This window comes from Salmo trutta, chromosome 4 (genome assembly GCF_901001165.1).
Source record: "Salmo trutta chromosome 4, fSalTru1.1, whole genome shotgun sequence".
Lineage (NCBI taxonomy): Eukaryota > Metazoa > Chordata > Actinopteri > Salmoniformes > Salmonidae > Salmo > Salmo trutta.
In genome coordinates this window covers 23,209,580-23,227,472 of record NC_042960.1, presented here as the reverse complement: position 1 = coordinate 23,227,472, position 17,893 = coordinate 23,209,580, and the positions used below count along the sequence as shown (strand labels likewise).

Sequence of the window (17,893 nt, the reverse complement as noted above, 5' to 3'; positions counted from 1 at the left end):
GTGTCGTATCTTAAACAAGCGAAGTGCCGCTAGTTAACACAGCCAAGCGCGGTTTTTTTAATGATTGTTTTTTTAAATCAGGCCCCGGGAGTTTTTATTTTTTTCCCGTTAACTAACGTTAGTACTGTACCAAAGAGCATCTATATACGGACTAGATGTTGATAGCCTTCTGGTAACGTTAGCTAGAAGCTACCACTGAAGAATAGCTTGGTACTGTAGTTAGCTATCCACTACCTTTTCGCGCCCGGGAGTTTTCCGGTGGTAGCGGGAACGTACACAGCCACTCTCAACGGATAGGTAGGGTGGGATTGTGTTCTTGTTAGTCTAACCAGAGTCATACTAAACTAATGACGCTTGTTAGCTAGCTGAGCTTGTTTTACCGTAATGCGTCACTATGATCTACAGTACGCTAGCTTGATTTGAAAATGTATAGCTAGTTAGCTATTTGCTAGCAATATCTCACTTGTTGGTCTCCCATATATTGCTAGCTGTCGTCATAACTTTATACATCCATTTCTTAGGATTAGTCACTTTCCTGTTGCTGGACTAACGACATTGCCACAACAAACAAACGGCATCAAAATTGCCTATTTAACGTTAGTTGGCTAACATTACCTCAGTCTTATTTGCTCACTAAGTTGGCTAACGTTAATGTTTTGGTTTATTTTGTTGCTAGTTAACTTGCGAATTAAATATGAACTTTTTTTAGAGCAATCAAATGTACTGCAACAGTTAACGTTAGTTAGTTTGCTAGCTAAGTAACATTAGCTGACGAATGAGTTCACTGCGAAAGCTATTGTTTGTGAACATAAGTAGCTAACATTAGTTAGCTATGAACCGTAACTAGCTCATGTGGTTGGTGATTGTACAGAAACTCTTTGACTGATTTAGTATTTTCTACACTGACTGTGTTTACTCTGTTTAGGGATGGCATCAACCAGGTGTGAAAAACTACTAAATGACAAAGAACCTTTGCATATATCAGCCCCCACCTCTCCTCCCCCCATTTCCCTCCTCACTGCTTCCCTTTCTAAACAAGCCCCCTCCTCCCCCTCTCTGATCCGCTCCTGGCCTTCCTCGCACCATTACCAGTGGGATGAGTCTTGTGAGGTCAAAGCCCGCCTCTACTCCTCGCTGCAACTCACCCGAGACCTCCATGCCAAAGGTCAACCATCACCAGGCCACACTCACAGGTAACCCTGGCCCTGTCCAGAAACAATCCCTATGCTCCCAGAAACAACCTCACCCCCATCTTGCCCAGAAATAAGACTGGGTTTTCAAAATGCAAATAGACAGACTGGTTGACGGCCAGTGTCATGTCTCGCTCTTAACTATCTCTGTGTCTCCAGACAGGTGTCATTTCAGTTTTCTTCTCCTCGGCTGGGGGGGGAGGGAGGGGGTAAGGCTAGACCCCCCCTGAACCTCCACACCCCCTCCCCCGGGGGGAGACAGGAGGAGGAGGGAGAGGAAGATAGGGTGTTGGTAGAGGAGATGGGTGTTAATCTCCAGACCAGTGTGGACTACAGCAACAGACTCACTGTAACTAACCCCTTACATCCGACACGTGTTTGTTGTATGTGTGCGACTGTGTGTGTGTGACTTCATGTTGGTGTGTTGGTTGCAGAATGGCAGGAGACATATCCAGGACATGGAGAATGTCAGAGCTCACCTTCAAACCATGCTGAGAAGCACACCCAAATTGGAGACAGCGGGTGAGACCCTGGAGACTCTCCTTCTATCCCAAATCAACCCATAGCCTGTACCCCCATAGGCACAGATCATAGAGGAATGGATGGATATCCACAATATGGCAAAAAAATCCGCCTGACTTGTCAGAGGGCAAGATGGAGGTGAAACTAGGGTTGGGCGATATGATGGCATTATCTATTGACGATGATTGACAGCCATCGTCTACAGTGACGACATGTGACAGACGATGGTTTAGCATATTTGAACTTGACTAGTGCCGTGTAGTAAAAAAAGTATCGCAGGACAAGTGACATTCTAATTTGCCTATTCCTATTTGCTATAGCCCAATGGTCACCAACCTTTTCAAGCCTAGGATCACATCCCAAGTCCAAATGTAAACAAAGATCTACCACTTTCAAAAAATTATGAAAAACAAGGCCACAATGTAGTTCCACTTTGACATTCTTTATTTTGTTATCTGTCAGTCACAAGCAAAGTATTCATTTAATTATGTAAATAGAATAATCAGAAGTGCAACTATCATTGATAAGTCATATTACATTTTTCAATATTTCCACAGGCCTATTACTCATTAACCATTCATATACAGTTGAAGTCGGAAGTTTACATACACTTGGGTTGGAGTTATTTTTCAACCACTCCACAAATTTCTTGTTAAACTATAGTTTTGGCATGTCGGTTAGGACATCTACTTTGTGCATGACAATTGTTTACAGAAAGATTATTTCACTTATAATTCACTGTATCACAATTCCAGTGGGTGAGAAGTTTACGTACACTAAGTTGACTGTGCCTTTAAACAGCTTGGAAAATTCCAGAAAATGATGTGATGGCTTTAGAAGCTTCTAATTGACATCATTTGAGTCAGTTGGAGGTGTACCTGTGGATGTATTTCAAGGCCTACCTTCAAACTCAATGCCTCTTTTCTTGACCTCATGGGAAAATCTAAAGAAATCAACCAAGACCTCAGATTTTTTTTTTTGGACCTCCACAAGTCTGGTTCATCATTGGGAGCAATTTACAAACACCTGAAGGTACCGCGTTCATCTGTGCAAACATTAGTACGCAAGTATAAACACCATGGGATCACGCAGCCGTCATACCGCTCAGGAAGGTGATGCGCTCTGTCTCCTAGAGATGAACGTACTTTGGTGCGAAAAGTGCAAATCAATCCCAGAACAACAGCAAAGGACCTTGTGAAGATGCTGGAGGAAACGGGTACAAAAGTTCTACACCTGCATTGCTTGCTGTTTGGGGTTTTAGGCTGGGTTTCTGTACAGCACTTTGAGATATCAGCTGATGTAAGAAGGGCTTTATAAATAAATTGGATTTGATGTATCCACAGTAAAACGAGTCCTATATCAACATAACCTGAAAGGCCGCTCAGCAAGGAAGAAGCCACTGCTCCAAATCCGCCATAAAAAAGCCAGACTATGGTTTGCAATTGCAAATGGGGACAAAGATCATACTTTTTGGAGAAATGTCCTCTGCTCTGATGAAACAAAAATAGAACTGTTTGGCCATAATGACCATTGTTATGTTTGGAGGAAAAACGGTTATGCTTGCAAGCCGAAGAACACCATCCCAACCGTGAAGCACGGGGGTGGCAGCATCATGTTGCGGGGGTGCTTTGCTGCAGGAGGGACTGGTTCACTTCACAAAATAGATGGCATCATGAGGAAGGAAAATTGTGGATATATTGGAGCAACATCTCAAGACATCAGTCAGGAAGTTATAGCTTGGTCGCAAATGTGTCTTCCAAATGGACAATGACCCCCAAGCATACCTCATAAGTTGTGGCAAAATGGCTTAAGGACAACAAAGTCAAGGTGTTGGAGTGGCCATCACAAAGCCTTGACCTCAATCTTATAGAAAATTTGTGGGCAGAACTGAAAAAGCGTGTGTGAGTAAGGAGGCCTACAAGCCTGACTCAGTTACACCAGCTCTGTCAGGAGGAATGGGCCAAAATTCACCCAACTGATTGTGGGAAGCTTGTGGAAGGCTACCGGAAACGTTTGACCCAAGTTAAACAATTGAAAGGCAATGCTACCAAATACTTATTGAGTGTATGTAAACTTCTGACACACTGGGAATGTGATGAAAGAAATAAAATCAGAAATAAATCATTCTCTCTACTAATATTGTGACATTTCATATTCTTAAAATAAAGTGGTGATCCTAACTGACCTAAGACAGGGAATTTTTACTAGGATTAATTGTATTTCCTCGTCCCTGGACCTGCTGTTTCAACAGGTTCTTGGTGCTGTCTGTCTTCTGCTTTTCTCACACTTTACCTTTTTGTAGTCTTGTAGTCTTGCGGGAACCTGCACAATGTTATTACAATACTGAATTTTTCACAATGTATCAAAATAAAGTATTTTCCCACACTACCTCAACCAGGTGCAAATTAGGGGAGGAACACAAAAAATAAATAGCTTTGCATGTGTGACTCCTTACCAACATCGATCAGTATGGCAAAAATAATCTCTGCTCAGAGGCCCTTAAAAATACTTTTTGCAGAGAGAGGAGTGTCTTCCACTTTGGAAGATTAACAATTTTCCAAATGTGAGGATCATGTGTCTGTCAATTCGGACTCTGACAGTGAGTTGGAAGAAGAGGATGAGATTGACCCTCAGCCAGTCCCATGACCAGCCCGTCAGCAACACAGGGACTCCATGGCCACATCACATGCAATAACTTTTTTACTTCGCACAAGCTGGGACAGGAGCTCCTCAAGAGGAAGCTGAAGATTGTAGGAACAGTACAAAAAAACAAGCCAAACTGCCACCTCAGCTGTTGAATACACAGAACAGGTCTATCAATTCCTATAAATTTGTGTTCACGGCCGACGTGTCCCTAGTGTCCTACGTGCCAAAGAAAGGAAAAATGCTTGCGTCCCACCCTAGTCAACAGCGTCGCGCGAAATACAAAACCTCATAAATGCTATAACTTCAATTTCTCAAACATATGACTATTTTACACCAATTTATAGATACACCTCTCCTGAATCTAACCACGTTGTCCGATTTCAAAAAGGCTTTACAGCAAAAGCAAAACATTAGATTATGTTAGGAGAGTACCCTGCCAAAAAAAATCACACTGCCTTTTTCAAAGCAACTAGCATGCATCACAAATACCCAAAACACAGCTAAATGCAGCACTAACCTTTGACAATCTTAATCAGATGACACTCCTAGGACATCATGTTACACAATACATGCATTTTTTGTTCGATAAAGTTCATATTTATATATAAAAACAGCATTTTACATCGGCGCGTGACGTTCAGAAAATATTTTCCCTCAAATGCTTCCGGTGGATCAGCGCTACAATTTACAAAATTACTATTCGAAAACATTGTTAAAATGTAATATTGTCATTCAAAGAATTATAGATTAACATCTCGTGAATGCAACCGCATTGCCAGATTTAAAAATAACTTTACTGGGAAATCACACTTTGCAATAAACGACGTGGTATGCTCAGAAAAATAGGCTAGGCGATACATGTTAGTGCCATCTTGGAACCATCTAAAATCAAATATACTATTGTAAATATTCCCTTACCTTTGATTATCTTCATCAGAAGGCACTTCCAGGAATCCCAGGTCCACAACAAATGTAGTTTTGTTCGAAAAAGTTAATAATTTATGTCCCAATAGTTCCTTCTTGTTAGCGCATTCCGAAGGCTACTCATAATGTACTGAAGCGCGCGGGACTTGTCGTCACGAATGTGGAAAAAATATATATTTACGTTCGTTCAAACATGTCAAACATTGTATAACATAAATCTTTAGGGCCTTTTTCAACCAGAGCTTCAATAATATTCAAGGCGGACGATTGCATTGTCTTACTAAACGTTTCGGAACAAAAGGGTTCCCATGGGCGCCTGCGTCATAGTAGTAATGGCCCTCCCCCTGTGACCAACTTCCCAAGCCTCTCTTTGGGTCAGTTTCTACCATAGAAGACTCAAACCACTTTGTAAAAACTGTTGACATCTAGTGGAAGCCTTAGGAAGTGCTAAATGATTAAGTCCCTGTGTGTTTCAATGGCAAAGGCTTTGAAGTGATTCCACACATCAGATTTCCACTTTCTGTTAGGATTTGTCTCAGGGTTTTGACTGCCATATGAGTTCTGTTATACTCACAGACACCATTCAAACAGTTTTAGAAACTTTAGGGTGTTTTCTATCCAAAGCCAATAATTATATGCATATTCTAGTTACTGGGCCCGGAGTTTGGCACTCACCAAACTCAGATTTACTATAAGAAAAATTGGATTACCTTTGCTGTTCTTCGTCAGAATGCACTCCCAGGACTTCTACTTCAACACCTAATGTTGTTTTAGTTCCAAATAATCCATAGTTATATCCAAATAGCTGCGTTCTGTTCTTGCGTTCAAGACACTATCCGAAGGGTAACGCGCCGGCGCATATCGTGACAAAAAAATTCAAAATATTCCGTTACCGTACTTCGAAGCATGTCAAACGCTGTTTAAAATCAATTTTTATGCGATTTTTCTCGTAAAATAGCGATAATATTCCGACCGGGAGACGTATCCGTTCAAAGACTGAAAGAAGTAAAATGGTGTCATTGTGTGTCATTGTTCTCATATCGACCACTTTCCAAATCCCCTACTGTTTTTCGCCCAGGGACTGCAGAGTCATCATTCCCCGTTCTGGCGCCTTCTGAGAGCCTATGGGAGCCTTAGAAAATGTTACGTTACAGCAGAGATCCTCTATTTTCCATAAAGAGGCTATAGAAGGCCAAGAAATGGTCAGAGAGGGCACTTCCTGTATGGAATCTTCTCAGGTCATATGAGTTCTTCCTGCCATATGAGTTCTGTTATACTCACAGACACCATTCAAACAGTTTTATAAACTTTAGGGTGTTTTCTATCCAAATAAAATAATTATATGCATATTCTAGTTTCTGGGCAGGAGTAATAACCAGATTAAATCGGGTACGTTTTTTATCCGGCTGTGAAAATACTGCCCCTATCCTAAACAGGTTCAATTAATTTATCTGGGGATTTCAATACGTAAATGGGACTTCTCAAACATATGATTTAAAAAGAGAAGTCCTATCAACACACCTACCCACTAACACTCAACTATACTACTTAAGTCTTAAAATGTATTAAATTCAGTTTTCAAAGGTCTTAAGTGCGACAGCGGTGACTAAAGTGTTTCCGTTATATTGTGCCGCCGCTTAATTGTTGCCACCGTGGCAAAAAAAAGGAAAAAATATACAAAAAATACTCCAGGCACACTTTCAAGATGCCTCTGTGTGTTCCAGTGCGAGTCGGGCGGTTGCCAGAGGGGAGAGCAAGGTAGCCTAAACAATTTGAAAGACGACAACACAGTCATTTTCGTGCGAGAGTATGTGCTAGCATTGTGCTAGACTACTGCTTTCCTTGTTACCTGTTTAGCAGCAGTGTTTACTCGTTAACTTTTATTTGTTAGTTATTCTTCTGTTTCTCGTGTAAGTTTTTTATTTATTTATTATTTATTTTCGGCCTGTTTGAAGTAGGCCTACCAGAGTTCTGTGACTTTGACAACCTTGGCTTATTAGTGCAAGCTAGTTTTCTAGTTGACTGTTAACCTCTCTAGGGTATGTGGGACGAAATCGTCCCACCTATGTAACAGCCAGTGGAATCCCGTGGCGCGATATTCAAATACCTTAGAAATGCTATTACTTCAATTTCTCAAACATATGACTATTTTACACCATTTTAAAGACAAGACTCGTTAATCTAACCACACTGTCCAATTTCAAAAAGGCTTTACAACGAAAGCAAAACATTAGATTATGTCAGCAGAGTACCCAGCCAGAAATAATCAGACACCCATTTTTCAAGCTAGCATATAATGTCACATAAACCCAAACCACAGCTAAATGCAGCGCTAACCTTTGATGATCTTCATCAGATGACACTTCTAGGATATTATGTTATACAATACATGCATGTTTTGTTCAATCAAGTTCATATTTATATCAAAAAACAGCTTTTTACATTTAGCATGTGACGTTCAGAACTAGCATACCCACCGCAAACTTACGGTGAATTTACTAAATTACTCACGATAAACGTTCACAAAAAACATAATTATTTTAAGAATTATAGATACAGACTTCCTTTATGCAATCGCTATGTCCGATTTTAAAATAGCTTTTCGGCAAAAGCACATTTTGCAATATTCTGAGTAGATAGCTCGCCATCACAGGCTAGCTATTTTGACACCCACCAAGTTTGACCCTCACCAAACTCAGATTTACTATAAGAAAAATTGGATTACCTTTGCTGTTCTTCGTCAGAATGCACTCCCAGGACTTCTACTTCAATAACAAATGTTGGTTTGGTTCAAAATAATCCATAGTTATGTTCAAATATCCTCTGTTTTGTTTGTGCGTTCAAGACACTATCCGAAGGGTAACGCCCGGCGCGTATCGTGACAAAAAATGTCAAAATATTCCATTACCGTACTTCGAAGCATGTCAACCGCTGTTTAAAATCAATTTTTATGTGATTTTTCTCGTAAAAAAGCGATAATATTCCGACCGGGAAACCCTGTTTTCGTTCAAAGAAAATCTAAAATGGACTCTTCTCGTGCACGCGCACGCCCCAGTCTCATTGTTCTCAGATCGACCACTATCCAAATGCGCTACTGTTTTTCAGCCATGGCCTGCAAAGTCATCATTCAACGTTCTGCTGCCTTCTGAGAGCCTATGGGAGCCGTAGGAAATGTCACGCTACAGCAGAGATCCTCAGTTTTCAATAAAGAGAGTGTAGAAGGCCAAGAAATGGTCAGAGAGGGCACTTCCTGTAAGGAATCTTCTCAGGTTTTTGCCTGCCATATGAGTTCTGTTATACTCACAGACACAATTCAAACAGTTTTAGAAACTTTAGGGTGTTTTCTATCCAAATCAAACAATTATATGCATATTCTAGTTTCTGGGCAGTAGTAATAACCAGATTAAATCGGGTACGTTTTTTATCCGGTCGTGCAAATACTGCCCCCTAGCCCTGGAGAGGTTAAGTGTTCCCTTTATTTTTTGAGCAGTGTATAATTAAACAGAGTAATCTGCCCCCCCTCCAACCATTTACAATTTCTGTTTGGTTCCCTCTTGTGAGCCGCCTCCTGTGGCATATAGATAGTGATCAGATAATGACGACACCAATTCATCTCCCGTCTTGACTACTGCAACACACTACTCTCCGACGTCAACTCAAAATCCTTAATGATTACAAGCATACCCATAACATGATGCAGCCGCCACTGTGCTTGAAAATATGGACAGGTACTCAGTAATGTAGTGGATTTGTCCCAAACATAACACAACACTTTGTTTTCAGGACAAAAAGATAATTGCTTTGCCACTTGTTTTTGCAGTATTACTTTAGTGTGCCTTGTTGCAAACAGGATGCATGTTTTTGAGAACCCCCCCCCACAAATAATCTGTACAGGTTTCCTTTTCACTCTGTCAATTAGGTTACCGTAAATTCCGGACTATAAGCCGCAACTTTTTTCCCAGGCTTTGAACCTCGCGGCTAATATGACGAGGATAATATATGACGCGGCTAATATATGCATTTTTCCCGCTTTTTTTCCACTTTCATTTATTTATTTAAAAAAAAAAAACATTCTGTGACGCACTCAGTTTTTTGGCGGCATGAAGCTTTCATTAGACCAATGAAATTGCCGAACGGGTTACGGTCAAACAACTTTTTTGTTTACTGTTTAGATTAAATCGAGCGCTCTCAAACTTCCCATGTTGGGTTGCGTCAATCGAATCTGGTATTAGGATATAAACAAACCATGCAACTTAGTTTTGCAATGATTATTTCATTAATCTTTAAGTAAATAGAATGATAGTACAAATGGAAAATATGATGTTCGTATATACGGGCTCACTGCACCACCTCGCAGGGTATACAGAGAACTGATCGACCCATCCTTTGTTCTTCCTTATATACTCTGACAGAGATAGGCCAGCAGTGAGCGGGAACTGTCAGAGGGAGGATGAGCATGGTTTAAACTTACTCATCCTATCGCTGGCGTGCAGGCTGGTCCCAGCCTCGCGACGCACTTCCTGTACACTCTGAGCCTATTGACAACAGGCTCAGTTTCTGTTATTGTATTTCAATATCAATTGGTTTCTCATGTTACTCTAGTTTGTGTAACAGCCTTCTGCATGCCTCAACAGTTTTACCCCTTATTTAGCCACAGCCCAGCAGTTAATCACATACAGTCCCTTAGGACATAATAAAAACACATGCATGTAGCATAACAAAAGAGTAGTACATATTGATATATGTGCCGATGTATAAAGATAATTATACCTTACACCCATCGTTCTGATTATGGTAGTCATTTTGTCACCCTCATCATGGCAAAGACACGGAGAAATGCATATGATGCAGCTTTCAAGTTGAAGGCGATTGATCTGGCTGTTGGAAAATGTTTTACTAAATTACTCACGATAAACGTTCACAAAAAGCATAACAATTATTTTAAGAATTATAGATACAGAACTCTATGCACTCGATATGTCCGATTTTAAAATAGCTTTTCGGTGAAAGCACATTTTGCAATATTCGCGCGCTCCAGTGTCAGTGTTCCCTGCCTGACCACTCACAGAAACTCCTGCTTTTTTTTTGCCCAGAGACTGCAGAGCTCTCATTCCACTTTCTGCCGCCTTCCTAGAGCCAATGGAAGCCTTAGAAAATGTCACGTTACAGCAGAGATGCTGTATTTTTGGTAGAGATGCCCTAGAAGGACAACAAATTGTCAGACAGGGCACTTCCTGCATGGAATCTTCTCAGGTTTTGGCCTGCCATATGAGTTGTGTTATACTCACAGACACCATTAAAACAGTTTTAGAAACTGTAGAGTGTTTTCTATCAAAATCTACTAATTATATGCATATTCTCGTTTCTGGGTAAGAGTAGTAACCAGTTATAATCGGGTACGTTTTTTATTCTGCCGTGAAAATACTGCCCCCTAGCCCCAACAGGTTAAATTCAATTTCATGGGACCTGCAGATATCCTGAACCTTTTCTCCAACTATCATAAAAGCTTTAAGATAAACTATAACTTATCAATACTAGCTTATTTCCCAAATATTCTAACCTACGAAGGTGTTGTCCTAAAGTTGTGGCTTTCAAAAATAACAAGAATTAAAGTCCATAGACTAGGCATAGGCTATTCTCAATCACAGCTTTATGAAAGATCAAACAAAGCTTTATGAAAGATGGAACAAACAATATTATTACCCAGTTCTGACGACTATAGACCGCTTCTATCCGGCCTGTAGCCTATAACCTAGCTCACTACGGTAAGACAGCCTATTCCTCATCGGTCACTGCTGCATCATGTGTGCGCCACACACAAACCTTTTCTGCTCCTCCACAAGAAAGGAATATTAGAAAAGATTTGCCGTTGCCTTCATTTAGCCTCTGCTCAGGCTTTCAACAACATTATCTTTCGCCATGATTCGTCCAGTTGCATTTTATTTTGCGCTGTAGCACAACTGTAGTTTTAGCACACTTTTTGGGGGGGTGATCGCATCGTATATAACAATGTTTTATGGGAACATAATCACGATAGGACAAAGGTTGACATCGCCCAACCCTAGGTGGAACCACCACCATATTGCTTACACCTATCCAATCCTCTTAGATCTGTGCCAAGGGGGTAGGGGCTGATTTTGTATTTGGGATTCAGGGAACTGATTACACACACTGAAGAAAAAGGAGACAGACAGACACGCCATTCTCACAAACACACACACACAAACTTTGCCAATATGGTATTCCCTGTATTGTCCTGCAGGAGGCAGCAGTGTTACAGAGAGTCCCAACCAGTCATTTAACAGTGACAGCACCTCACAGCTACTCGGGTAACACTACACATCTTCTCTATTTTAGTTTTTCAATACGTTTTTGTGTTCTATATAATAGCTATGTTGTTGGTACATATTTGACTAAATGTAAAACAAATTGCACTTTTCTTATTCTCTTCTCCAGTGGTGGGGTAGGAGGTTTAGAGGAGTTGTTCCCGCGGTATTCTTTTCATCTGCGTTCTGACGGTGTCTTCTCCTCCCCGGAAGCCACTGTCCTTAGGGAGAACCTAGACAGGGAGAGGACCAGCCGCAAGGTAAACACACACACACACTGATCCTGATATATTCTTTGGCCTCAATACCTTCCAATTCCCGAGGATCAGCCCTGCTTTAGCCTGCTCTAGCCTGGTCAGTGTCTAGCCCCTCTATGTGCCAGTATGAGGGGCAGATGTGTGTGTGAGGGGCAGGTGCTGCCTGGTGTGTAACTGTGTGCGTCTAGTAGGGTTGTCATGGTACCACTATCCCAATACTGGTATCGGGACAACCCTAGTCTGGAGCAGTGTGAGGGGCAGGGGCTGCAGGTTTGTGACGTTACGTGTGTCTCTAGCAGTGTGAGGGGCAGGTGCTGGTGTTGCAGAGTAAGGCTCTGGAGCTGCAGCAACGATTGGCTCTCGCTATGTCAGCTGACCGGAAGAAGGACATCATGATCGAGCAGCTTGATAAGGTGTGGACACACCTTACACTCATACACACTCTTGCGCTCTCTCTGTTTATCTCTCTCTCTCTCTAGCTCTCTTTTTCCCACACACATGCAAATCTTTAGGATGGGTGTTATCTACAGTACCAGTCAAAAGTTTGGACACACCTTCAACTGGAATGTTTTTCCAACAGTCTTGGAGTTCCCACATATGCTGAGCACTTGTTGGCTGCTTTTCCTTCACTCTGCGGTCCAACTCATCCCAAATCATTTCAATTGGGTTGAGGTCGGGTGATTGTGAAGGCCAGGTCATCTGATGCAGCACTCCATCACTCCCCTTACACAGCCTGGAGATGTGTTTTGGGTCATTGTCCTGTTGAAAAACAAATGATAGTCCCAGTAAGTGCACACCAGATGGGATGGTGTATCGCTGTGGTAGCCATGCTGGTTAAGTGTGCCTTGAATTCTAAATTTTATTTATTTATTTCACCTTTATTTAACCAGGTAGGCAAGTTGAGAACAAGTTCTCATTTACAATTGCGACCTAGCCAAGATAAAGCAAAGCAGTTTGACACATACAACAACACAGAGTTACACATGGAGCAAAACAAACATACAGTCAATAATATAGTAGAAAAATAAGTCTATATACAAAGTGAGCAAATGAGGTGAGATAAGGGAGGTAAAGGCAAAAGTAAATACAATGGTGGCGAAGTAAATACAATATAGCAAGTTAAACACTGGAATAGTAGATTTGCAGCGGAAGAAAGTACAAAGTAGAAATAGAAATAATGGGGTGCAAAGGAGCAAAGTAAATAAATACAGTTGGGGAAGTGGCAGTTGTTTGGGCTAAATTATAGATGGGCTATGTACAGGTGCAGTAATCTCTGAGCTGCTCTGACAGCTGGTGCTTAAAGCTAGTGAGGGAGATAAGTGTTTCCAGTTTTAGAGATTTTTGTAGTTTGTTCCAGTCATTGGCAGCAGAGAACTGGAAGGAGAGGCGGCCGAAGGAGGAATTGGCTTTGGGGGTGACCAAAGAGATACAGTGAGGGGGGAAACGTATTTGATCCCCTGCTGATTTTGTACGTTTGCCCACTGACAAAGAAATGATAAGTCTATAATTTTAATGGTAGGTTTATTTGAACAAGGAGAGACAGAATAACAACAAAAAAATCCAGAAAAACACATATATAAATTGATTTGCATTTTAATGAGAGAAATAAGTATTTGACCCCCTCTCAATCAGAAAGATTTCTGGCTCCCAGGTGTCTTTTATACAGGTAACGAGCTGAGATTAGGAGCACACTCTAAAGGGCGACCAAAGGACAGATTTTCACCTGTTTAATATCCATTGATTCTCGCAGTCTCTGAACAGTCGATGTTGAGATGTGTCTGTTACTTGAACTCTGAAGCATTTATTTGGGTTGCAATCTGAGGTGCAGTTAACTCTAATGAACTTATCCTCTGCTGCAGAGGTAACTATGGGTCTTCCTTTCCTGTGGTGGTCTTCATGAGAACCAGTTTAATCCTAGCGCTTGATGGTTTTTGCATCTGCACTTGAATAAACTTTAAAAGTTATTGACATTTTCCGTTTTGACTGACCTTCACGTCTTAAAGTAATGATGGACTGTCGTTTGTCTTTGCTTATTTGAGCTGTTCTTGCCATAATATGGACTTGGTCTTTTATCAAATAGGGCTATCTTCTATGTACCAACCCTCCCTTGTCACAACACAACTGATGGTTCAAACGCATTAAGGAAAGAAATTCCACAAATTAACTTTTGACATTTTGATTTGTTTAACACTTTTCTGGTTGCTACATGATTCCATATGTGTTATTTAATAGTTTTGATGTCTTCTCTATTATTCTACAATGTAGAAAGTAGTACAATTAAAGAAACCCTTGAATGAGAGACACAGGTACAAACACATGCTTACGCACACATTGTGATGTTGTATGGTGGTATTGAAAATGTTGTGTAGTGGATATGCGGTGGTGTAGGGTTTTATCTTTAGCTCATTCATTACAAACATACCGTCATTTCCGGACTATTGAGCGCACCTGAATATAAGCCGCACCCACTGAATTTAAATGTTTTATTTATTTTGAACATAAATAAGCCGCACATGTCTATAAGCTGCAGGTGCCTACCGGTACATTGAAACAAATTAACTTTACACAGGCTTTAACGAAACACGGCTTGTAACAAAAATAAATAGGCTTTAACGAAACACGGCTTGTAACAAAAATTAATAGGCTTTAACGAAACACGGCTTGTAACAAAAATAAATAGGCTTTAAGCAAATACTGCTTGTAACAAAAAATAAAAAATTTGCAGTAAGCTTTAGTTGTCTTTTTGCACTGAGTCAATTCCTCACGCTGCTGTTTCCAACGTCTTATCGTCGACTCAGTAAGACCAAGCTCCCGTGCAGCAGCTCTATTTCCTTTTCCAACAGCCAGATCAATCGCCTTCAACTTGAAAGCTGCATCATATGCATTTCTCCATGTCTTTGCCATGATGAGGGTGACAAAATGACTACCGTAATCAGAATGATGGGAAGTTTGAGAGCGCTCGATTTAATCTAAACAGTAAACAAAAAAGTTGTTTGACCTTAACCCGTTCGGCAATTTCATTGGTCTAATGAAAGCTTCATGCCGCCAAAAAACTGAGCACATTACAGAATGTGTTTTTTTGGAGAAAAACATTTTGAAAGCGGGAAAAATCCATATATTAGCCGCGTCATTGTTTAAGCCGCGAGGTTCAAAGCATGGGAAAAAAGTTGCGGCTTATTGTCCGGAAATTACGGTAGTTCACTGTTTTATATTTTGTTTTACACTGTGGAAATAACTGCATTTAAGAAGCATTGCTAACTGCGGATCTTTGTCTTTCTGCCGATGTTAGCATTTTGTAATATGACACTCAGACGTGATTATTGCCAATCCTGGGGAACCTGGGTGTTTTCATGTTTAAAACAGCTTGCACAAGAAATTAAATCAAGCAGCACTACCCTTTTTTTACTTTCTACATGACTTTGTTGATAGAGGAACATCACCATAGCCAAGGAGTTAGACTATTGAATAAAAATGTTTATTTTTTATATAATGTGGGTGCTTTGGTGTGTTTGGACCCCAGGAAGAGCAGCTGCTGCCTTGGCAGAGGCCAAGGTGGAGCTGTCACCATATATTACTAATAACCTGTGTGTGTATCTATCAGACCCTGGCTAAGGTGGTTGAAGGCTGGAGGAAACATGAGCAGGAGAAGAGTGAGGGAGTGAAGAGACTACAGCAAGAGAAGGAGCTGGCGGAGAGACGACATACAAAGCAGCAAGAGGTAGCACAAACACAGTATTTATGTGCCAACAAAGATTTAACATGTTGCTGCTTTGCATCCATAGCTCTGTTTGAATTTGACAGTGGTTACATTTCCACACCACCATCCCACATCTTTATACCAAATCAAGTGGCGGGACTGTCATTGGCTTTTGTTATCATCACATATACATAGGACTGTATATAATATATAGTGTGTGTGTGTGCGTGCGTGCGTGCATGTGTATTTTCCAGACCCTTGGTCAATTAGAGCAGTCTCTGGCTCAGGTTGCCGAGGCCTTGGAGCAAGAGCAGAAACACACTGAGGAACTACAGAGAACCAACAGACAGCTGGTGAGTAACACACACAGTCACATTCTCTCGCACTATCATTTACACCTATCTGACTGTGTGTGTGTGTGTGTAGGAGCTGCGGCTGGTGGAGTTGGAAGGGTCTCTGTGTGATTGTAGGCGTGAGTATGAGCTCTTGTGTGTGGAGCGAGACAGGCTGCATCTACAGGCCCAGGAAGCCCAGGCTGCTCTGACCTGCCTCCAGGAGCAAACAGCCAATGAGAGAAGATCGCTGGAGGACCAGACAGTCCAGCTAGCCAATCAACTGCAAGAGGAGAGGGTGGGTTTGTCTCTCATGACCAACATTTTGGAATGTCTGTTTAAATCACTCAACTGAAATTGTTACTAAGAAACATGTTTTCCGCAAACGGAAGCCTTGAAAGCAGCTCTGGTCTGTTATTTAGCAACTAACAGCAGTCTCTAACTAGTATTTCCATGTATGAAGCGTTTTTTTAATTGCGTATGAAGCGTACCTAATGGAATCAATGTCCTTTAAATAACTCAAAGCATCTTGAATTGGAGTTAATTCCAAAATTCTAAATTGACCCCATCCTGTGTGTGTGTGCGCATGCATGCGTTTGTTTGTAGGAGTGCAAGCAGCGAGAGGAGCAGCATTTGTTGGAGGTAAGACAGGTGTTGGAGGAGGTGAGGGGAGAGTTGGCCAAAGTGAGGGGGAGACTGCTACAGCTGGAGGAGGAGAAACTGGAGGCTCGGAGAGAGGGGGACACGGAGCGCATGGACTGGGCTTTGGAACAGGTACACATCTATTTGTCTGTGTTTACAAGATCTTATGACTCTGGGGGTTTGTTAACAAAATTGGGGGTCTGGGGGTTTGTTTACAAAATTGTGTGTGTGTGTGTGTGTGTGTGTAGGCCCGATTTGAAGCCCAGCGTTCTCAGTTGGAAGTAAAACTGAAACAGGAGACTGAGAGACTGTCAGCTTTACAGCAGGAACACATTGCCCTGAAAGAACAGCACAGGTACACACAAACGCCACTAGGGGTGATAAAGTCCTAGACCACAGTTATTTTACCCACAAGCAAGGCCCTCCCTCGTCCACCATTTGGCAAATCAGATCATGACTCTGTACTCCTGCTAACTGTTTACAAGCAGAAACTAAAACAGGAAGTACCCGTGACTTGCTCCATTGAGAAATGGTCACCAGAAACAGAGATTATGCTACAGGACTGCTTTGCTAACGCTGATTGGAATATGTTTTGAGACTGCGCCGATAACATTGATAAGCCTCTGTTACAGGCTTTATTAGAAAATGCATCACGGTGAGGGTTCGCTGCTTCCCCAATCAAAAACCTTGGATTAACACCGATGTTGGTGCTAAACTAAAGGACGGGGCTACCACACACAGCTATCGTAGACACCCCTAAAGCTACGGCCATGGACAGGAATAAGTACAAGAAGTCCTGGTATGACCTCTGCAGAGTCATCAAACGAGCAGGACAATATAGGAATAAAGTGGAATCATATTACACAGCCTCCGACGTCCGCCGCATGTGGCAGGCCGTGATCTGCCCAACGATGCCTCTTTACCAGACAAACTCAATGCATTTTATGCATGCTTTGACAACAACAACTTTGTGCCGGGTGTGAGGGCCTTCTCCGACCAAGAGGATTGGGTGATCTCACTCTCCGAGGCCGACATGAGAAAGGTCTTCAATCAGGGCAACACCTGCGATTCTGTGGAGGCGGACGGTATTCCAGGGCGTGTTCTCAGAGCATCCGCAGGACAGTTGGCAGGCATATTCAGTCATTTTCAACCTCTCCTTGTCCCAGTCTGTGATCACCATCATGTAGCACTCACTTCTGTAATCATGAAGTGCTTTGAGAGGCTGGTTATGGCACACATTAACTCCACTTTCCCAGACACCCTAGACCCACTCCAATTTGCATAGCCTTCCCTGTAGCTCAGTTGGTAGAGCATGGTGTTTGCAACGCGTGGTGTTTGCAATGCCAGGGTTGTGGGT

At 41.7% G+C, this 17,893-nt stretch overlaps 1 protein-coding gene across 1 annotated transcript in view; it reads left to right on the top strand.

Annotated features, from left to right (window-relative positions):
* The first annotated feature begins 384 nt into the window (after positions 1-384).
* The window catches only part of cntrob (centrobin, centrosomal BRCA2 interacting protein), a 34,953-nt gene continuing 17,444 nt past the window's right edge, over positions 385-17,893 (top strand). Inside the window, exons 1-13 of the mRNA XM_029749411.1 lie at positions 385-404; positions 926-941; positions 1,093-1,193; positions 1,350-1,539; positions 1,625-1,712; positions 11,545-11,611; positions 11,739-11,868; positions 12,162-12,278; positions 15,467-15,583; positions 15,817-15,915; positions 15,989-16,192; positions 16,501-16,668; positions 16,785-16,891. Coding sequence (XP_029605271.1) covers positions 385-404; positions 926-941; positions 1,093-1,193; positions 1,350-1,539; positions 1,625-1,712; positions 11,545-11,611; positions 11,739-11,868; positions 12,162-12,278; positions 15,467-15,583; positions 15,817-15,915; positions 15,989-16,192; positions 16,501-16,668; positions 16,785-16,891 — 1,424 coding nt within the window. The remainder of the gene's footprint in view (positions 405-925; positions 942-1,092; positions 1,194-1,349; positions 1,540-1,624; positions 1,713-11,544; positions 11,612-11,738; positions 11,869-12,161; positions 12,279-15,466; positions 15,584-15,816; positions 15,916-15,988; positions 16,193-16,500; positions 16,669-16,784; positions 16,892-17,893) is intronic.